Genomic DNA, 24,081 nt, shown 5'->3' on the forward strand with positions numbered 1-24,081 from the left:
AAATAATAAGATAACAGAACTGTAGTCTATGGATTATAGGTAAATGAGAAGTCGGTTATTTAAGAGTGTTTTTAAAACAAAATTATACACATACTACAACTATGAACATTTGTAGCCCTGAGATAAACAGAAAAAAAACATTTCAGCATTTCACATGTGCACATGTTGAAAGACATGATGTAGGGAAAACTAATATAGGCAGAAGTCAATATTGGACACTGATACCATTACCAATAAATTTAGAAAATCTAATATCGAGCAATAAATTATATAATTCATGCCTAATGTGTGATTTTATAGTGAATTTACTGTATATGCTGTTTTTTTATTGATTGTTTTTTAATACTAGACTTTTTTTGGATGTTATTTTTTTTAAGTCTGTTGGATAATAAATAAACATTGATATTTTTTTCAGTACACATACTTTTTTTTATGGGTTCTGAAAAATTTTGAATATGGAGTGTTTTTAAGTTTCAGTGTGAATGCAAAGTCTACCAATAAAAGGGACAAACTGAATGTACTAAAAGAAAGACTTCTGAACTGATGACGTGTTTGATGTCAAAATTAGGAAAAAAAAGAAGATCTGAGTTGTCAAGTTTTTTATTATCATTATTTGTTGTTTTGGCAATGTTTCCATGGGAACATGAGATGGCTGTAAAAGGGCTCAGGGTTTAGAAGATGAGTTCCAAAACCTGATGGTGTAGATCAATGATGGTATAGAAAAACACCCTCTCTTTCTGCTCTTATTCCAGTGGCATAGCCCCAATCTAGAGCTCTCTCTACTGAAACAGCCCCATTCTATTAATAATATCATTTTAATATAACAAGTGCCTCAATTATGCTGTCCCATACAGATGACAATGACATTTTCATTTTCAGAAGCTGAGATTTTCATAGAAACATTCATTTTAAGTAATCAGAAGCTTATTATAATGTCAAACATAGATGGCCGAGCATATAAAAGACTGCCTTATTAATAATCTGCTAGCTTGAGATCGATTTCATTGTTAACCAAACCGTAGGGTTTGTGCAATGTTTCCCCTTTGCATAGTAAGTAAATGTTAACTGTTTTTCCTTTGACATGCAGATACCTTGAAAAGCGCAGCAGGCTGTGTGGGCTCCTCCCCCAGTGCAGTTACATCATGCAGCTCTCTGATTGGCCAGTGATGGCATTCAGGTCAGGGCAGACCTACAAGGCCCAGCCAGTTTAATTGTTTTTTCTTTTCTTTTCTATTTTTTTTTATTTTTTCTCAAGGGGAACAGTAATTGACGTCATTAGGCATATATATATATATATATATATATATATATATATATATATATATATATATATATATATATATATCATGCAGCAGTATACGCTGCTGGCCAAATGGATTGATTTTTTTTCTTTTTTGTTTGGGTTTCTTTGTTTCATTAATACTACAGAAAATGCCTGCAATTATAACATGCTGAAATAACAAAAAACATTAAAGTTATGCCTTGAAATGTCTGTCCGATATGGGTGCCTCTCTTAGGACGTGGCCATTTAGCACATTGAAACACACATGGATGTGTTACCAACCTACTGGAACTTCAAATCATTCTCCTTTTTTTTAATTAACAATATGTTTGTCTTGCATTGGTGTCCCTCCTCTGCCATGCGAGGTCCACAGCTGAAGGTCATGCCTGGGTCGGAACCGGAGTTCGGGGCGTGTAAACGTGAAGTCATGCCCCGATGAGTGGTACCATCCACTACCAGTTATCAGGGTTGCTAAACGGCTCAGTGTGGATGCTCAGGGCCAGAGGGGCAAAGGAACGGGGGCAGCGCTAGAGAAGCAGTTCTACGTGACTTCGGATGAAAAATGTTCGATCGTTCGGTCCCTTTCTTCTCTCGCTTTCTGTCCTTTTTTATTCAAGTAACGCCAACGCCGTCAGCAGCGGCGTCAGCAGCAGGAGAGGGTACAGTCCGGCGGGTTCTGACGGAACCCAGGGGCACACTAGGCAAGGTTCTCTTAGCCTCTTTAGATGGCACTGGCGTTAGGGTCATATCGTCTTTTCTTGACATTTCTTGGTGATGAGGACAAACAGGACAAAACAAACAAGAGGGGGGTTAGTGCAGGCAATGCCAGAGACATCAACATACAATTCGCTGCCCATCTTACCGCCTTAACCCGCAGCAACCACGTGGTAGTCGTTTCTTTAACTTCTTGATCAATTCGAATCATTTATCGAAAGCTATCCGTAATATTTAGTTGCCGTCAGGTTGCGGTGGGTAAAAACGGTGATTCTTTGCAGCAACAAGGAGAGACACAGAGTGTCCCTCCACTGACTGTGGGTGAGTATGTGTTAGAAAGACAACGAGGGATGTGGAAAAAGAACATTACCTCCTGGGAGAAAACACGGACATAGACAGAGAAAACAGCAAGAAAGAGTGTACAACATCGAGGGTCAGAAAAGGATGTCACACCCACAACATGAACCACGACGATACCACCAGAAACAACAAGAAAGGCAACAAGAACTGCAACAACACCAACAACAACAGGGGTTTGACACAACCTCCCCGTAGCGTGGCTTGATGTGGGGCATCCCAGCAGTTTAACATGCACCTGTCCATAGAGAGGTTAGGTGGGAGACGCCACTATCGCTGTGTAGGGGGGGGGGGGGGGGGGGGGTGACTGGGGTAGCATGCAGGTGCAGTGCAGCGCGTGTGTCTGTACCAGGTCTTTGTGAAGCAGGCAGTAAAGGCAGTGGTGCCGGGCGAGTCCGGGTGGGGGGTGAGGGCTCTTGCTCTGTTCTAGGTTTTCAGGGGGGCCCAGGGCCTTCCGGGAGATAAGAGGGCGTGGCAGCCAGCCATGGCACAAAGGCTGCCTACGACACAACCTCCACCCCTCTCCGCTCAAACTCTCACCCTTTCAGACAACGGAGGGGGGATTGAGAGAGAGATCACGGCGAGGAGAGCGGGTCAGAAAGTCGTCATCCCTGCCCACCCCAACAACCCACCCCGCTTCTCAAAGCAAGGAAAACAACAAACACCCCTCCCCTCCCCTCCCCTCCCTTCACTTGAGGTGAGCCCAGCCTTTGTGCGATGCTCTGATAGCACTCCGCTTTAGCTCTGGCTTGGTGCCAGTCCACATGCAAACTCTAAATGGGCTCAGTCAAGATGCTATGTGCAAACGAGCATGCTGCGGTGAACTAAGTCCTCTTGTATGATCTCCAGATCTCAAAGCTAGCTTCCCAGAACTTGCCCCTAGTTGGGTCTATGCTGGCCATTAGACAGGTTTTACATGTGCTCAGACAAACAGTTGCTAATCTACATTTACATCTACATTTAGATACTGTTTTTCAACCAAATGCATCTGTCAACATGTTTGATGTTACACACATTTACTGGAATCTTTAAAGCTGCACTATGTAACTTTCGGCCCATTAGCAGTTAAAGCAAAAAAAGTTACTTCTGGAGGACATTTTTTTTGGTGACTTGTGCTTTGGTTCTGCTATTCTGCACAGATGAAATTGATGGCTTACGGTACTTCCACATAATAAACCAATAAGCAATTAAATAAATATGGATATCTGAAAAAACATCTTATAAGCAGGTAAGTACAACCCAAATTCCGGAAATGTTGGGACATTTTTTTAAATTTGAATAAAAAGAGAACTAAAAGAATTTCAAATCACATGAGCCAATATTTTATTCACAATAGAAATTTTTACAATTTTATGCACAAAATCAGCTCATTTTAGATTTGATGCCTGCTACAGGTCTCAAAATAGTTGGGACGGGGGCATGTTTACCATGGTGTAGCATCTCCTCTTCTTTTCAAAACAGTTTGAAGACGTCTGGGCCTCGAGGTTATGAGTTTACGGAGTTTTGGTGTTGGTGCCATTCTTGCCTGATATAGGTTTCCAGCTGCTGAAGAGTTCGTGGTCATCTTTGATGTATTTTTCGTTTAACGATGCGCCATGCTGTTGTAATAGCTGCAGTATGTGGTTTGCATTGTCCTGCTGAAATACACGTCGTCTGGAGGGGAGCATGTGTTGCTCTAAAACCTATACCTTTCAGCATTCATAGTGCCTTCCAAAATATGCAAGCTGTCCATATCGTATGCACTTACGCACCCCATACCATTAGAGATGTTGGCTTTTGAACTGAACGCTGATAACATGCTGGAAGGTCTCCCTCCTCTTTAGCCCGGAGGACACGGCATCAGTGATTTCCAACAACACTCGTCTGACCATAGAACACTTTTCCACTTTGAAACAGTCCATTTTAAATCTTGTCCCACAGGACAAGACAGCGCTTCTGGACCACGTTCACATATGGCTTCCTTTTTGCATGATAGAGCTTTAGTTGGCATCTGCAGATGGCACAGCGGATTGTTTACCAACAGTGGTTTCTGGAAGTATTCCTGGGCCCATTTAGTAATGGCAATGACAGAATCATGCCAGTGAGTGATGCAGTGTCGTCTGAGGGCCCGAATACCACGGGCATCCAACAAAGGTCTTCGGCCTTGTCCCTTACACACAGAGATTTCTCCAGATTCTCTGAATCTTTTGATGATGTTATGCACTGTAGATGATGAGATTTGCAAAGCCTTTGCAATTTGACGTTGAGGAATGTTGTCTTTAAAGTATTCCACAATCTTTTTACACCTTCTTTCACAGATTGGAGAGCCTCTGCCTCTCTAAGACATCCCTTTTATAGCTAATCATGTTACAGACCTGATGTCAATTAACTTAGTTGCAACTTAATTAGTTGCTAGATGTTCTCCCAGCTGAATCTTTTCAAAATGTCTTGCTTTTTCAGCCCTTTCTTGCCCCCGTGCCAACTTTTTTGTAACCTGTAGCAGGCATCGAATTTGACACGAGCTCATTTAGTGGCTAAAAGTGTATAATTTATCCGATTAAACATTTGTTATGTTCTCTATGTTCTATTGAGAATAAAATATTGGCTCATGTGATTTTAAAGTCTTTTAGTTTTCATTTTATTCAAATTTCAAAAACGTTCCAACATTTCCGGAATTCGGGTTGTAGTTTTTTTTTTTTGCAAAAAGTTGTTTTACAGGTAACCAATATTAAGGTTTTAATAATATTGGTTTTAATATTAATATTTTAAGTCTTAATATTAATATTTTAATATTAAGACTTGCATGGCTTGATATAACATAGATGGTGTCTCTTACTGAAATATGTAGTAGAAAACCCACAAAAGATTTGTTATTTTTAAAAAATCCACATCGTTTTATACACATTTTGGACTGTGGGGGCGCCATTATTTTGATGATGTGAAATGGTTGCACTCAGTGAGCTACTAGCACTACCTGTATAAACCTATGTGGATTTTTAAAATAATGTAAACCTTACATGGGTTTTTTACTACATATTTTAGTAAGAGACATAATTTACGTTATATTAAATTTTAATACCCAGGGTTCCCTTTAAATTAACATTACAAAAGATAATTTAATGCTTACATTAGACATAATAATTGATATTAAGGCATAATGGTAGCTACCTGGCTAGTAGGCTACATAAAAGACCAAAGTAGTAACTGATTTAGAGACTGGCACTGTTAGCAACATAAATATTGTTTTGTGAATCTAGTCAGTGCACAGTAAATGCGCAAACTAAACCTATTTCTGGAAAGTGTTGATTCGTTTTTATTGTAGATACTGTCGCTTTAATTTTTACTCACAAACTCTTTTCGGTACGAGGTTCCTTTGTTGTGGTCGGACCTTTTTTTTTTTGCTATTTATACAGATACGATGTATACGCACACATATGAATGACTGAACTATGCAGTTTCCTGTGAAATCTATCCTGACCGCTTTACAATATAGTGATTCAAAGTAAGGCAAAACATAGTTTGGAAGATGGATTTATGCTGAACAACAAAAAAAAAAAGTTACATAGTGTAGTTTTAAGTAAGCATACAATGTTACTTTCTCCAAAAGTTCCCACCTTACTACATAAAACTGGTCATGGCATTACTAATATTATATACTTTTTAAATGTTAGCATGTAGTTAGCAAAAAAGGCTACACATTCTCTTTGATACTGATGTTAACTGTCATTAAACATCTTGCTCAGTATCCATTTTACCATTTTGCTCGCATGCATGTCAAGCGATGGGCCAGACTGCACGAGGTTCTGCTACAGTCTACAGAGCGCTAAACCAACTGGGTTATATGTCTAGACCTAGACTAAAGCTGTAATTTAGTTTTTTAGAGATCATTTTAGTGGGCAATTTTTCAACAACTAAACATCTAGCTAGCATGTGCTAATGAGCTAAACTACCATCTGCTGTCGCCTGTAAATAATGTATTAGTATACTTAAGAAAATGTTACATTTAAGAAACTTGCAATGACATATTTTGCTACAGAAAAAAAACTACAAATTACACATATCGTCCCTTAGCATTCTATCATAGCATGTAGCTCAGAATTTGGCACTTTAAATGATGACCTAGTTTTGGTATCTGTTGTCTGTAGCAGAAGCCCAGGCCCTTGTATATGTGAGATTGTGAGTGTGTAGTGGCAAGTGTTGTGTGCATGAATGCAAAAGTGTGTGTGAGAGTGTGTATGTTTAAGTGTGAGTAAGCCTGTTCCAGGCCGGCAGGCAATAAGAAGCATGCGGTGCAGCTCTTACTTAAATCCCCATCCCGTCCCCCCCAGCACTATGGCTGCCATCAGGATGGCCCCTGCGATGGAGCCTATGATAAGGTTGGTGGCGCTAGGACCTGTAGAAGGGCATGATGGGAGAGAAACATGATGTAAGCTGCAGGGGGCACCTGCACAGCATGCAGGGTTTACACATCAAATGTTGGACTTCACTTATGTTATACACTATTTCAGTCAAGAGTTTAATCCGTAGGGTAGATTACGCTCAATTTACCCTTGATAGCATAGTGTGTGTGTGGGATGTTATTGGACATGGGTGTGGAGAATTTAGGGGCTGTAGATTTTGGCACAGGGGAGTAATCAAAGATTGTAAGGACTGTAAGGTAAGATCTTAAAGCACCGAGGTGTTTTGAGCTACGCTACCAATACAGGACTGATGAAAACAAATGCACAGACGCGCGCACACACAGACACACAAAGAAACGTTAACCCACAAACACACTCATGGTGAACTTTCACCCACTCACACAAACGTCAGACCTAGTTTCAGTGGAATATTTAGCTCAGCTCAGAAAGTGGGCCAGTTCTGAGGGGATTTTGTGTCAGTTAAAAGACGCTATGGCATCTTATGTCAATGTCAGTCCAAGTCATCTCATGTTTTTCCACCTTCTTCGTCTTGTTCTTCGTTCTTGATCCTCTTTTCTCGCTTTCAATCTTTTGTTCTGTGTTAATGCCCCACATGGACCAGAAAGGGAAGCACCGCAACACTCCATTAACACAGGGTGATAATAAAAATATCCATGATAATAGCAGCCAAGGGAGAGGAGAAAATAAGAGATATACCAATCAATCGGTCCAATTACACAACAAAAAATACAAGGCACTATCACATTCAACACAACGGACAAAGCCACTGGGAGAACACGTACAAACAACCGCAGGTACACGCGCACACACAGGGGATCACAGGATCTCCCTCTTGCTGGGGGAGTGGCGTTAAAGGGTTAAGAGGTGCTTACTCTATTCCCCACCCTGTGCCTCCAAAAATCACCCCCAGGGCCAGAATGGTCCCTGCCACTGCCCCTATCAGCCTGTTTGTGGCCACGCTCACTGTGTAGAGGAAATAGGGGTGATTCAGCAGAGAAAATGTCACTCAAGGCCCCATTTTTTTTTTTTATTGTACACGTACTAGTGTTTGTGAAAGTCTTGTGAGTGGGAAAAGTCACAATATCAAAATGGGCACCTACAATAAGCAGAGATCTTTGGAAGTGGCTTTGCAGTGGATTGGAGTTAAGGTGTGTATGCATTTGAGGATTAGGCTGTAAGTTCTTTGTATGTATATGGTAAATTTTTTTTTGGTTTAAAGAATTAAGAGAGGTCACGAACCCTTGGGACCCGGGTCCTCGATGACAGGCGGTTCTTTTGGGGGGTCGTGCATGCTGCAGTCAGTCCCTGCCCATGTAGCATCACAGGTGCAGGTTGCTTCATTATTGCACACCTAAAAGAGTGGGACAAAAACTTGTGTGTGACCCTGTAAGCATAATATTTACAGAATAGCCAGTTTAACTAAAAAGTATTTGAATTTATCTGAATTTAACTGGAAATGTTTCTCTTCAGGTTTTATGAATACAGTAATGTTCAATAATATTTTATAATATCACAATTACAATTTATGATTGATACGATTTTTTTTACACTACAATAAAATATGCATACTATTGTTCAAAGTTTGGTTTCGGTTTTAATGTTTTGAAAAATAAAATGCACACAAAGGCTGCACTTATCTGATCAAAATAAAGTAAAAATGAATAATATTACAGTTTAAAATAACTGTTCTATTAAAAAACTTATTTTTAACTTATAAATAATAAACTTATACATAAAAATATTTTAATAATTTGTAATTATTTATTAATACTTTTTTTTCTTCATTACATATATAGCTCTGTCGTATCTTTATTACAATTTAGTTATTATACTTTTTTACAGGACTCTACAGGATGAATAGAATGTTCAAAACAACAGCATTTATTTTATATCTTTTAGAAATATTGTGTAAAATTTTTAAAGCCTTTACTGTCAATTTTGATCAATTTAACACACCTTTGCTGAATAAAAGTATTAATTTCTTATTGACCTCAAACTTTTGAACGTTAGTGTAGCTGCCTTTATATTTTAAGAAGGAGGTCACTCGCAAGGGGGATGCCATGTTTGAGAGGCCTTGGCATTGAAAAGTGTGAAAACCCTCAGCAGTTTTTCACCAATTTCAATACCCACTCTTCAAAACTCACCCTTCCTAAGACATCAACAAACAACATGTCTCCACAAAAGGCTCCACAGTCAGTCACAGTGTGTCTGATTGGCGAGTTTACTGATTGACAATGTGTGCTGTCCTACAGCAGATTTAAGCACAATTAAAACAAAAATTGACCCATTTCTTATAGATATTGGATACCTATGAAAATGTTATTTTCAATTGTAATGGAATAGATGTAATATGAACTATGAAGATGGATATAAACGGAATGCAGGGGATGAATTCAATCCCTGACGTTAAAATTGTGGATTAAAGTTGTAAGTGGATTTGAGTGGATTTCTGGCATTGGTGGGTTGGAAAACTATATCATTTTCAAGGCTGACTATGGTGTGAGATCCATCTAAGCAGCAGAGAGTGTCAGATGGTGCTCACTCACGCCGTGAGAAGAGCAGACTCGGCCACCTGGGCCAGACGGACAGGCTGTGAGGTTCAGGGAGGAGATGGGTAGACATTTCCGTTCAAGGCACATCATAGAGGGGCCACACGGCGTACCATCTTCCACATACCCTAGATCAGTGTCATCATCCAACAGCACATGTCCCCCACTACAGAGATAAAAGAAAGAAGTATTTCAGGAGTTTTGTTAAATATTTTTCATATTGGAAAAATATTTGCAGAGATCCAGGAACAGACCTGCAGTCCACCAGTCGCCCCTGATGGTTAAATGTGGTGGGAGTGACGTCGCCTTTCAAGGTCCCGATCTTTGGGATTCTCCCAATGTTAGTGCACAGCAGGTACCCGCAGAACACATCACTGTAAATCCACAGGATTTGGAAAGTATTAGAGATGGTTATGTGATCATGTCTAGACGGTAACCTTTGTTCTGCAAATTTCATGTGGGATTCACATATAGATTTTTACAGCATTTATTGCTGGAGCAAGCATTCACTGCTTTTTCTCAATTCCTTACACCCACAGAGATCAAGTTCGATATTATCAGTAACTTCAGATAACTCACATCATGTGAGTACATGTAACACAAATAAATACCCATTCCAATCACTGGTAATGGTAAAGATAAGGTTTATCAAATGCAAGGTTTGTGAACTCCTGGGGTTTGATAAGAGAATTGCAGAGGGTTGGCTTGATATAAAGCTATTTAATTCATCCAGTTTCAGATATTAGAAGTTTTCATATAAGATGAAATGTCATATCACTGCTAAAATGGCCATTTATGACAAAATATTTTTTGGTGAAGTTGTATATAAGAAAATAAATAAAAAAACTTACTGAAAAAAGAATTTTATATGTTTACCTGCATGCCATTTTACCATTAACCAACATCAGAGAACAAGGAATATCTGAATATGTTTAACTTAAAGTCTCAGGTAAGAAAAATAGTGAAAAATTTACATCTAAGGGTTTTGATCAACCTAGCAATAGTCATATCTCATTTGTAAGAAAACATTCTATGTTTCTATATTTCCTAATACAAAATGCACAGGAAATGAAATTGAACAAATGTAAATCCCCTATGCATTTAACATGTATCTTTTCTATGTCTTAAGGTGTGCACAAATGACAGTGCTTCACTTGTTATTTTATTTTACTTGTTGAGTAATGATGAAAGTTAAATTCCTCCATGCAAAGTCTGCAAATGATACTGTGATTAGGTTCAACTTATAAATGAATATTTAGTCGAGAAGCCCTAATCCTAATTACTGTAACAGAACACATTAACATTACCTGGTGTACCTACAGAAAACTTAAAAAGACACAAAGTTTTCAATGCTTTCTATCATTTGACAGTAAAAATGCATTAATAGCAAAGCACATGCCCAAGAAATTTGCAGAACAAGAGCCGCCATCTAGACTTGACCTGGTTTTGTATCATATTAAATTTTCATGGTGCCGCATATTCCTGCTCTCCAAATAATTGGGGGAACTGACTCACTGTTTGCTGCAGGGCACCCATTTGTCTCCATCTCTCCCACAGTTCCCTTTTTCTGTCCCCTCTGTATTTAACTTCTCATAGCAGTGCTTCTCTGACCCTCCAGCCTCTGAGAGAAGAGAAATAGACAGAAAGAACGAAGGGAGTGAGACAGAGAAAAGAAAAAGAGGAAACACAAGCGAACATTACTGAAAGACAGAGAGGGTGGATTGCAGTTATTTTAAAGTGCTTTTAAAGAGTCGAAGCACTCTGAAGTCATCGGTATCACTCACTTGGACCCCAGATGTATTTGCACTGACTGTCCCGGGTCTTACATTCACCACTATAACAGCGACCCTGGAATAGTAGTAAAAAGTTTGTAGAAGGTTTGATCGAAAATAGTCAAAATGTTGGTCTTCCATGTATTTAAATAGCTTTATATATCTGACCTGATTGAGCTGACAAGAGTAGCCATCTTGCTTATGAAGATTAGGGGGGCACTGTAAGAATAACAAAGATATTTACAAGTATTTTTGATTCAATGATAAAAAAACAACAACAGTATTTTAATATTTAGATCAGCATTATCTACGTATTTTTATGATATTAATTGAGGTTTACTTTAGTTACTTGATAGCAGCTGGACTATCAAAGTTACTCCTTCAGCCCTTCATAATTTTAGAAGTGTTAAAACTGCAGGCAGGCTGTCATTTAGTGAATAACATGCCTTCTGTTATGGCAAATAGTGAAGCTTGGGGGTGTATTGTGCGAAACACCACCATCGATGTGATTGTCATGTAGAAACTGTAGCATCTTCTGCATAAATTAATTAGCGACTCTCACTTTAATTTGTGTAATCCTAGGAAATAATAATAAAAACATTAATTTAATTTGTAAATGTTGTTTTGCAAGGGAATATCAGAAAATGTGCATGTGAATCACCATTACATTTTAATGGGCTGTATAGAACAAAAGTCTAATACTACCCAAATTTTTCTTTTACTGAAGTATTCTTTCACTGTGTGGTTCTGCGAAGATGCTTTTCTTTCTGTTCAAACCTTTATACCATTATATTTCCCTTTAAAACATTAGATTTCTTTTATATTTCTAATGTCACATTTAAATTGCTGACATAAAAAAAGAAAAAACAGAATAGAATTGAAAGAAATAGCAAGACCTGTCCCGAGTCTCCTGAACAAGTCTCTGATATGTCACAATCATTCACAGCATATCGACAGCTGGATCCACGCGGGTAGAACTGAAAAAGGTGCAGGGACAGGGATTGAGAGAAACAAATGTTCAATGCATTATAAGATACTCATTAGTTGAGGATGGAGGAAGTTATGATGAATAGTGAGGCAAAAGCAAAGTGTCTTACCAGGCATGTGCTGTTGCAGCAGGGGCCGTCACTGCAGTGTGCTCCATTAGACAAAGAACATTTTTTACAGCAGTCTTTATAGCACTCCTGCATAACCAGATCAAATATGTGCACACAGACCAAAAAAGGTTAGTAAAATATTATGTTTTGCTATTGTCTGTATGGAAGTATGATTTATGTAAAAAAAAGTGCTTACCATTCGGGCCCCACAGTCACACTCCTCTCCCACTTCTACGTAACCATTCCCACATTCTGTAGCCTCAAAGAGCTGCCAACACAAAGCACAAGTTTATCCAGGATCACGTCTAATATATGATGACTGTATGTACTTGATTTTTGTTTGATGTCAATGACAGTCCGCCACAATACAAGCGAGAACCACTGACATCAAACCTGCTTCAGAATTTCAGCTTTCTGTTGAAGACCCGTTTTTTTTGTGGATCGCAGGTAAATGAACAGAACAATCAGAAAGGCACGTATATCCATAAACAGATTAGTTGGAGTATAAGATCTCAAAATAGCACAAAAACGTAGCATACATTAATAAACAGAAGTGCATAGTGGTGACACCCTCCACTGTGTCTTAAAGAAACAGATCACCCAAAATGTAAAATTAGGTCAAAATTTACTCATCCTCATGCCATCCCAGATTTAGACAGATTTGGAGAAATTTAGCATTACATTATTTGCTCACAAGTGGATCCTTTGCAGTGAATGGGTGCCGTCAGAACAAGAGTTCAAACAGCTGATTAAAACATCACAATAATCCACAAGTAATCCACACATCTCCAGTCAATCATTTAACATCTTGTGAAGTGAAATACTGCATGTTTGTAAGAAGCAAATCCAACATTTCGTGCTGACAAAATTAGTCGGAATGAGCAAATTTTCAAAAATTTGAACTTGATATTGAGAAAATCACCAAGCAACGTTGCATATTTTCCTCCAATTCCTTTCTTAACAATAATTACTATATTATAAATCAAAATATAGTTATTTTTCATTTTATCCATGTTATTAAAAAATTCCATCTGATCTTTTAATGTTTGATTAACATTGAGGCAGATCTATATTAAGACTTACTATGATGCATGGATGTAATATAATGTTACATATCAGATTTTTCTCCAACTAAACATTCATGTAAGACATAGCAGATAATGTCTGTGTGAATCTCGCCAAGACATATTTCGCAGAGGCATGTCTTATGCACACGCTTTGCAAATGTCAGTCAGCGCGATTATTTTCTTTTCATCAGCATGGGTTTGAAAATCATATTTCACTGGTTTGGACTCATGTCATCGAGAATTCAATATGAATATTCACAAAGATGAAATGCTGCGCTCTGCAACAATATACCTAGCCTACAACTTAACAGAATAAGCAGCAGCTTTCGTCCAGAAGTGAGCAGAGAAAACGTACTCCTCCCAGAAAACGTACAAATAAAGATAATTTTAGATGTTTAATTACTATTTGGAGCATTGGGATCACTAGAAGAGGACTTAATGAACTAATTCAACCAAAACTGACATTTTTCACTTCTTTTGCCTGTAGCTCAAAATTAGACCATGCGCATTCTGACTCATTTTGCCAGCATGGGTCACATTTAGCCATTTTAACCATCACTTCTGACCAAAATATGAGTTTATAATTCATAATAATGCCTGTTGTCCTCTCACATCAAAATCTACTGAAAGAACTGTTTTGTACTGTTTTTGCTTTTCAATTGTGCTTGATCTGTGCATATTTCTCTCCTGATTCAGATGAGATGACTTATCCAATGGTGAAAGCAATATTATGGATAGACGACTCGTTTGAATTTAAAAACATCTTAATGATAGATTTCTTTACTACAAACATGCAATTTTGGACTGAAGATGTATGAATTACTAGTAGATTATTGTGATGTTTTATCAGCTGTTTGAACTCTGATGCTGACGGCACCCATTCAAAGCTTCAAAAAACATGACATTATAATTCACTGCACTTGTATGCAGGTGAAAGTGTTGTGTTTTTCTCATGTTTTTATTAGTTGTCCACACTATTCTTCAAGCCTACCTTGTTGGGTTTGTTAAACAGACATGAAGCACCACCTCTTAGTAGAAAGTTCCTGTAGTCACTAATGCTGCATTTGGAAAACCTGCGTGGGTGTTGAACTCTGCGGAGGAGTAAAGAGAAAAACAAACCTACGCAAATCAAGAAATATGACAGAAAACTAGGAGCTAAAATGCCCGGCAGGTAGTCAGGAGAGGCTATAGAATAATGTGTGTGTTCAACGATACCCAGTGTCTTCCATTATACATCCCACCCATGAATCCATGCAGCCGCACTCCTCTGAGAGAACACAAGAGTGAGTGAGAAAGCCTGTGAGTTGACTTTAAATCCTAAAGTCTTACAGTAAACAAGTAAGAAATCCAGTAGTTTGACAGCTGGAGGTGAAACAAACTTACTCCTCCTGATCACAGGATCCCATTGGATACCCAGATTCTGTGCTAAGCTTTGAGAGAGAGAGGCAGCCATTGTCCATGTGCTGCCAAACTGAAAAGGAGGAACAGAAACAGCAGTGCATCACAGCAGAGGTAAGATGACACTTTATTTGTCATCTAGACTGACTGACCTTACCTCATTAACACCAATTCCTTTTTCTTTGGAACACACACCACCAATATATGCAACACAGCTCCGACCGTAATGAAACGTCACATTCCTGCAAGCAGAAAGAGATCTTTAACATTGTCACCAGTTCTCCTTTTTCTGTAACTATATTACCAAACAATGGTATTCAGCTTTATTCTTAGGACACTGTGTCATCTGCGCCGGAAATGTGCAGGTTTTCTTTTTTATTACTAACAGTAAGATTAACACTGTGCTGTATGACATTTGTCATTTGAATAGGTAAATTCTGGCAGCCTTATAAATCACACACTGTGAGAAAAATATATTCATTAAAGGGGTCATATGATGCGATTTCAAGTTTTCCTTTCTCTTTGGAGTGTTACAAGCTGATTGTGCATAGTTACGTTCCCTGAAGTTACAAAGACTAAAGTCTCAAAACCAAAGAGATATTCTTTATCAAAGTTAAGATTGCCATGCCCCCCTAAAACGGCTCGTTAAAACACGCCCCCACATCTTGACATCAAGATGTGGAAATATTTGCATAATGCAGCCCAAATGTTCACGCAAAGAAAGAACTCTGTTCTCCTCTCGAGCTTGAACTGATGGTAAAACTAAGGACATTATTTACTGTCTTTACTATAATTTTGAAAGCAAAAACTCGCGATTATGGAAAGGGGCGTTACATTTCCGACACGGCTTGTGTTGTTCAACCAATCACAATGCACTGTGTCAGCTGACCAATCAGAGCAGACTGCACTAGTCGGAAGGAGGGATTTTGTAGAAAACTAAGCATTTGAGAGAGGCGGGGCATAGAGGACTTACAATAATGTACAGTATTTGAAAAATAATGTGTTTTTTGAACATTAAAACATGTCAACATATTCTGTTGCACCAAATACACAAAATAATGATCTTTAAAAAAGCATCATATGACCCCTTTAATAAGCTTTAATTCCTATTTTACTTTAAAAACATGCTTTGCGTCAACTGTGTTACAGTTAAAAGGTTTTGTATTACATGTTATCAGACAATCATAATGGTTTGTTATCTAACATCATTGTACTGAACAGTGTTCCTTTGCTTTAAAAAAAAAAAAATCAATCGCTTATGGTTTTTCCAAAACAAATGCAATAATGATTTGCCCAGTATAAACTTAAAAAGTCTGTCAAAGGAACTCTTGTTTGAATCACACAGCCAAAATAAGGTTGAAATATCGGCACCCTTGGTAAATATGATCAAAGAAGGCTGTGAAAATGAATCTGCATTGTTAATCCTTTTGATCTTTTATTTTAAAAAGTCACAAAAATCTAACCTTTCATTGGATAATAAGAATTTAAAATGGGGGAAATATCATTATGAAATAAATATTTTTCTCTAATACACATTGGCCACAATTAACAGCACCCCTAGAAATTCTTATGAGTAAAATATCTCTGAAGTATATTCCCATATTATAAATAGGAGGGAAAACAAAGCCCAAATTCCCTAATCATCCATCACAATGAGAAAAACCAAGGAATATATTTCTGATGTGCAGCAAAAGATAATTGAGCTTCACAAATTAGTGAAGTGGCTTTAAGTAAAGAGCTAGAGCAGTGAAAATTCCCATTTCCACCATCAGTGCAATAATTAAGAATGTCCAATCAACATAAAATGTTGCGAAACTGCCTGGAAGAGGACGTGTGTCTATATTGTCCTAATGCACGGTGAGGAGGAGAGTTTGAGTGGCTAAAGACTCTCCAAGGACCACAGCTGGAGAATTGCAGAAAATAGTTAAGTCTCGGAGTCAGAAAACCTTTAAAAAAATTGTCAAACAGCACCTACAGCACCACATGTTGTTTGGGAAGGTTTCAAGAAAATTTCTCCTAGCTCATCCAAAAACAAACTCCAGCATATTCAGTTATCAGACACGACTGGAACTTCAAATGAGACTGGCTTCTATGGTCAGATGAAACTAAAAAATGAGCTTTTTAGCAGCAAACACTCAAGATGGGTTTGGTGAACACAGATAAAAAGTACCCCACGTGTACAATGAAATATACTGCTGTATTTCTGATGTTGTGGGTCTATATTCCTGCTGGAGGTCCTGGACATCTTTTTTAGACACATAACATCATGGATTTTATCAAATACCAACAGATAAAAAAATCAATAAGTGACTGACTCTGTTAAAAATCTTATAATGGGCCATGTTTGGATCTTCCAACTGTACAATAATCCAAACACAAACCTCAAAAACAACACAAAAATGGGTCACTGAGCACAAAACCAAGCTTCTGCTGGCCATTCCAGTCCTCTGACCTGAACCCTGTAGAAAATGAGTGAGGTGAACTGAAGAGAAGAAGCGCCGTCATGGAGCTGTGAATCTAAAGGATCTGGAGTGATTCTGGATGAAGGAATGGTCTCTGATCTCTTGTCAGGTGTTCTCTAAACTCATCAGACATTATAGGAGAAATTTAGAGCTGTTAAACTGGCAAATGGAGAGTTCAAAAAGTAGTGAATAAAAGGGTGCCGTTAATTGTGGCCAATGCGTGTTAGAGAAAAATATTTATTTCATAATGATATTTCCCCCATTTTAAATTCTTATTATCCAATGAAAGGTTATATTTTTGTGAATTTTTTTAATAAAAGATCAAAAGGATTAACAATACAGATTCATTTTCACAGCCTTCTTTGATCATATTTACCAAGGGTGCCGATATTTTTTGGCCATGACTGTATATATATATATATATATATATATATAGTGAAATTAAATATTTTATTTTCAGTAAAAGCTACATTTATTTATTTAAATTTAACTCTAATGTTGATGAATAAGGATATGCAAATTGGCTGATATTCCAGTCATAAAAAATGTAATTTTTAGCTTTATTTTTAAAGTAGCATTATACACTAATCAGTGTTAAATGACATATTGTGATGTAAGTCCGGCATTATCTTAGCACACACATTTCCTGAGAATGACCCAAACTAACGTTTCTCAGTTACTCTTCTACACCCACAACTGAACTGAATCTTTTCTGTTACTGGCCATCATCTTTAACCACCAGGCTACCACAACTTTTACATTCAAGAGACTGCAACTCACGTGAAGAGGTGCACGGCATCAGCATTGATGTTGATGTTCTGTTGTCTGTACTTTGAAAAATCTCTTAACATTTCCAATGGTTTCACGCTCAGCGGAATCCGGTCCCTGTCAGTCCAGATCTCCACAGCAACCAATACCACACGCGTATTCAACTGCTCCTTAAAAATCTAAAGAGAAGATTGTCTGAATTTTAGATTAAGCTGAATATAAGCTGGGTGACTATTAGGGAAATATTTTACAGCAATAAATATGCGAACATACAGCGTCTACAAAGTTGACCACTGATTTGGCAAAGTTCCTGGTATGCTTTTTACTCTTATGCCTTTTAAACTGCAAAAACAAGAGATGAAAAAACAAAGTTTCAAGGTGGATTCTGAACATTTTTGGTTCTGCAGTATGTGAAAAATATGGAAACATTTGTATTCAGTGCCCTCTAGTGGATAATTTTAACAACTAGCAACAATTTCAGTGTTTTATACTCAGAAATGTATAAAAATGATTAAAAGACATGTTCAGACTAAGCTAATTTATACAGGATGCTTGTACAGTAATGTGTTGTGGATGAACCCACCGTGTTGTGGTCAGCGACAATCATTATTTCCAGGTACTTCATTTCCTCAAAAATGTTACGTGGCATCTTGGAAAATAATTAAATCAAAATTATACATTCAGCAAGCATAACGTTTAAGTATGAGGTAGCATTTCAACTGAATGTTGAGAGTCATTCTTACAGCTCTTTTCCTCCTTCTCTTTAGCCAAGGCATGCTAGCAAAAATACGTTTCTCCTCTTCTTTTTCCTCAACTGGGTCATCAGCAGCTGAGGGAAACAGACATAAGGTAACCATGGAGATGAGGGTGTGGATAAAATATCTCGCCATATATCTATTACCAAGTCCTTGGCACACTTACCCCAGTCACCTGGGACAGAGGTCACATGGAGCGATGATGTTCGGCGCAAACTGTGGGGTCGTGCTTCTGTTTCCTAAAAGTACAAATGTGGTGACATTTGTAGACGAGCTATCAAATCAAAAAGGATAAGCTATAATGATGTGATCTTACCACGGAGTGAGTCTGTTTCAGAGGCTCGATGAGATAGACAAAATTACCATCATCAAACATCCCACTGGAAGAGTGAAGCAAAAGAAGGGGGTTGGGAAAAGAGAGTCAGGGATGTCAATCGGAAAAAAGATACAGGAATAAGGACAGATAAAACCGTAGTGAGTCAAATCACTTGTCAAGTAACAAGACGAAAACCACAAGCGTGCTTTTCTAACCGAACAAACGCTTTGCTCTCTCCATTGGCTGCTCTCTGTGACACTCAACCACACACTAACATGGTGACATTCAAATCTTTTCATGTGTACCAACTGCCATCTGGCCTCACAGTAGGTCTCCAGGTCAGATTTTCCCTCTTACACTCTCTTTATCTCACACATACACATTTAAACAAAGCAAGGTTTCTTACTGAAGCCCGTTGCAGGTGGATAAAGCTACACGGGAGTCTTCTTTTCCTCTCACGCGGCCATGGTAGTAGCAGTGTTCCCCACCCTAAACAAACGCACATTTATCACTGCTATGTAGTTGTTATGTTCAGGGGTCTGTTTGATATTTGCTGCTCTTTGTGTCTTACCCTGGAGAGAATGGGCTTGTCTTTCTCATAGTGGATTTCCATATAATCTGAAGAGAGCAGATCACTAAAATCAAAGTGAGAGAGAGAATTCAAAGGGGCAATCTTGCATTAATTATCTAACAACACCACAATAAAGCTACAGCCATGGATCCAATGGACCTATGTGCTTAATAAGCACGCATTGGGAGAACACTGTCTTCTGTATCAGCTGTTCTAGTTATGGGACCTCCAGGTTGTTAGTAGATCAGAAGCTGCATCAGTTATTCTGCCACATAGGGTTGTTAAAGCATAGTTAACATACATAAAAATGTATTTTAAATAGCAAATTGTGGCATCAACAACAGCATCACTAGCTGGATTCACCATCAAATGTTCTAAAACATTTTTTGAAGAAAACAGAAAAAGAAAAGTCCTTTAATCTCATGATCACACACACACTTCTGTTGTTGCAGCTCATCCTATTTTTAGAGCTATCACAAGCTGACAATTAATCAGCCTAAATGTATTTTAGTTTGCAAAAATGGACACATGCAAGCATCTAATTCATCCCATAAAAAGAAAAAAGGCAGCAATAATAATTCTTATTTATGACTTAAATGTGTTTAAATATGAAATGATGTGCACATTAAATGGGATAAAACACTGGTCTGCCTTGTCTTTCATTTTAAGGACTAAAAACCTCTTCAAAATATGTTCTTTTGTGTTCCACAGGAGAAAAACGTCAGACAGGTTTGGAATGATATGAGAGTGAATAAATGATCAATTTTTCATTCTTTTAAACAGTTAAAATCTCTAGTATTGTCTATTCCTGGTTATATGATGTGGAATCTGAAAAGTTGATCATAAGACTAGTGATCAAATAATGTACCTACGTAACTATTTGTGCTTCTGAATTTTGAAAAGAGCAGATGATGCCTAGTATAAAAATGTGCTACATTCTCATTTTAATTATGCAAGTCTTGTTTGCTTGAAGGAATATGTGCAAAAATAAATGAAGAATTCTTTCTGAGTTGCCAAACTGCAACCCATCTTCTGTGATTTTCACAACTTTGAAAGAGCAGCTGAAGACACGCCTCTTCCGCAAGCACTTAAGCACTCCACAACCAAAGCACTTACTACAAAAAATACTTTCTCCTCTTGTCAGCATTTTACCTTCGCTCTAGCTTGTTTCCTAATCTAGCTTTCTACTAAACCTGGTACTGCATACTAAAAATATTGTTGACTATATGACAAATTGCTTCTGATTTGAATTTGCTTTGGATGAAAGCATCTGCTAAATAAATACATGTAAATTAACAGGGAGGCACTCTGTTAAACAGCTAGCACCTCATATCCCAGCTAACAAAAATATGTTCTAAGAAAGTTTTGCTGACGTTCCCATTAAGTTATGAAAACAATATTCCTGAATGTTCTTCCTGAATGAAATATACAGTTTTTAAAAAAAATTCTTGGTTGTGAGAATGTTAAAGAAAAAATTAAGCGAATGTTACATTTTATCACTTTATCAAACATTCTGGTTAAGTTACATATGAATGTTCTGAGAACCATCTGAAACTAATGAATATTGACGTTTAAAAATAGTTCCATTAGTGATGAATAAATAATGTTGCTGTGCTGACATTTTGAGAATATTGTTAAACTTTGAACAAACATTACATTAATGTTACTGGAAGTATGCTTGTTGATAACTTAGAGAACCTTGCCAAAATGTTAGCCAATGTTGTGAGAATGTTCTCTGTTAGCTGGGATGCCATAGGCATTGTGAATAGTGAATTAATGCAGCATTGACACAGTTTTAACACAGCACATTTCGGACAATATTTAAACCACAATATTCTTTGCTTTTCAACAAATACCTTGAATGTAAAGGTGCAGTCAGGGAGGAGATGACTGAATAGACTAAACTTGTGTGATAAATGAAAAATCCCCCCAATTAGAAATCCCCATGCACCTATTAATGCAAAAGGGAAAAAATGCATATCTATTTTCTATTTAAAAAATGTGATATTTGAACAATGCACAACTAAACAACAGAGCAATTCTGTGTTTTTGGAACCAAATCAGTCTTTTACTACTCAGACACACAAACACTTACTTGTTCAAAGTAAGGTCCAAAGTGAATGTGGTGCGAAAGGCATCCAGCTGGAAACTTGCTTGGGCCAGGTGGACATCCTGTGGTCAGGGAGATAAACAGGGGCTCATTAACACTTCACAAAACAAACATATGTTACTATATCAAACCTGCCAGCAAAGCCTGTAAATGTTATTCAAAAAATCTTTTAATTTCTGCAGACATTAAATCACATTCACAGCAAGCAAATCTCTCTAAGTGCATCTATAGATAAAACATCTGCTCCAGAGCATCATAAATCACACAGCTGTGCTGTTTTACAGCAAAAATACTGCACTGGCAAAAGAAAAGTGAAAGTGTGTGCACAATGCAATCCCACAACGTCTGTTCGGTACAGAGAGTGTGGGGGGAGTGAAAACTGCTTCTTTTGCGAAATTGCGTTAGATTTGTTTGGGAGGGCTGGTGAACCTGGATCAGCTCGGAGAATTTGGACATACTGCACCATTCCCAGCAGCTCCTAGCAGTTTGAGTGTTGAAGATTTGGTGGGGGCTAAAATATGCAGTGCTGGGGATCTTGACACTGCAAGACAGTCCATGTCTCACCTGTCCATCACCGCCCTGGTTCCTCGCCCGAGTGTCCAGGTCATGATCCGTGCTCTCCGACTCCTCATTCAAGTAGTAGATGAGCCGGGAGGGATATGTAATGGTGACCTTGTGCTCGCCGGTTTTTCTTCCTGTGGAATTGCCCAGTGCCGCCGCTGACGCTTCTCGCGGGGTCTCAGACACGTGCTGATCCCTGAGATCCTCATTCTGTACAGAGCTGGAAACTGCAGGACAGGAGGAAACGGTTTACTGCTTTACAGTCTCCATCTCGGAGAGGGATCCCGTCAATTATATATGAACGTGTGCCAGCAGTTGCAGCCCTGTGATGCTGCAGAGAAGCTGCGCACAGATATTCCTTATGCAGATCTCAGGGTATCGAACGGAGGCACTACGGCTGATAACCAAATAAAACACTGAAATCTGATCACACATTCAAGACAAGAGGGCAAGACATGATACATGTTAATGGCAGAAGAGAAATAAGAGACACTTATTGGCAAAACATAACCATATCAGTTTTTTTTCTCAACTTTATCAGCTGCATCTTTGGACATCTGATATCTGAATTGTAAAAGCTTTAGACCTGCATCATGTCAGCTAATAATAATCTATTGTCATGGTAATCGAATTAAGATTCAGCGCGCCTCACTGAGTCTTACCATGTTCCCATCCGGCACCACACTAATGGGGCTGTCAACCCATACAGAGGCCTTCAAAAGCTTTTACCCCCCTCTGCATAGATTGACACGTATAAACGGCCGTAAACACAGTTAAGTAATGGAGGCTACTCAATCAAAGCCTGCGTATTTAGCTGGCATTTCCAACCGCGACAAAGGCGCTGGAAAAACACCTTGCACTAATACCAACGTAAGGTATAGCAAATATCCAATGAAGACGTTGTATTATGTAAATAATAAAGTTACGCAAGATCAACATTGTACTTACCCGTTGAGGTTGAGGCGATAGAAGATGGCACAAAAATAAATATGCTAGCGAGCAGACACAGATGGAATATCAGACGCATGATTCATATTTGAAGACTAAATAAAATGTCATTAGCGCGTCAATTTACAGCGAGCGTCGCAGTCCATTATTATGAGAGCGATCCCGCGGGAAGAGGGGGAAATCCTTCATGCAGCATTGGGGTGGGTAGCACGGTTGGGATGCTGAGGGGTGGGGAGGACTGGGAAGAAGGCGAAGGGGTGGCAGCTCGGATGGATGGAAGGCGGTGTCCAAGCAGCTCGTATCGCGAGGGAAGCCAATGCGATTGCGCAGTGCATCTTCTGCTGCGCTGACGCGTCAACCATCCTCACTTTGTACACTCGCCAACACACTCATCCTAGCTAATTGGAGATTTACCATTTTCTTCTCAATACATTAAGACAACTAGAATGAGTGTACACTAGCCCACAAGCTCTGAAATAAAAGCTTTGGTCTTTTATAGGTAAATAAAGACATTGGTTAGACATTTCATTAAAAGCATAGGCTATCTATGTCAAACCACATGGACGGACCGACTACATTTTTTTTTAAAGAAATTATTAAGCATACCTTTTTCTGTCACTATTTGCACACGTATTTTACATTAAAAATATATATTATATAAGCTCATTGCTGCCTTATACATTCAAATTTGTTCCTCTATTACATTTCTATATATCTCTTTTTTTTCAGCCCATACCACTAAAATTTTGCACAAAGGGATATAATCTGCTATTTACTGCTGTTTTTTACATTATTTGTATATAGACCCTTATACTTTTTTGGATGTTTTGCTCTCTGTGAAGAGCATTATTACGTGTTTATATGAAATGTTGGCCTTGTGAAGATATATATTTATATTCAGGCTTCCACGGTCACTCAGGAGACACATTTGTATTTAATTTCTTCTCCAGCCAG

At 38.3% G+C, this 24,081-nt stretch overlaps 1 protein-coding gene across 1 annotated transcript; it reads right to left on the reverse strand.

The window, feature by feature from the left end:
• Positions 1-1,400: 1,400 nt before the first annotated feature.
• On the reverse strand, positions 1,401-23,206 carry LOC306844640 (disintegrin and metalloproteinase domain-containing protein 23-like; the record flags this gene model as incomplete). The annotated part of the gene is made up of 26 exons (XM_079376918.1): positions 1,401-2,049; positions 6,635-6,725; positions 7,993-8,104; positions 9,300-9,468; positions 9,557-9,676; positions 10,818-10,923; positions 11,087-11,150; positions 11,243-11,293; positions 11,971-12,051; positions 12,172-12,258; positions 12,368-12,439; positions 14,230-14,329; positions 14,454-14,505; positions 14,622-14,709; positions 14,794-14,878; positions 17,879-18,045; positions 18,140-18,208; positions 18,450-18,515; positions 18,610-18,695; positions 18,788-18,860; positions 18,938-19,001; positions 19,344-19,426; positions 19,509-19,572; positions 21,604-21,680; positions 22,183-22,406; positions 23,128-23,206. The coding sequence occupies 26 exons, from the start codon at positions 23,204-23,206 to the stop codon at positions 2,004-2,006; spliced, it is 2,376 nt and encodes a 791-aa protein (XP_079233044.1). The 3' UTR covers positions 1,401-2,003.
• Between the last annotated feature and the right edge of the window lie 875 nt (positions 23,207-24,081).

The sequence above is a fragment of the Barbus barbus genome (genome assembly GCF_936440315.1).
Source record: "Barbus barbus genome assembly, chromosome: 25".
Lineage (NCBI taxonomy): Eukaryota > Metazoa > Chordata > Actinopteri > Cypriniformes > Cyprinidae > Barbus > Barbus barbus.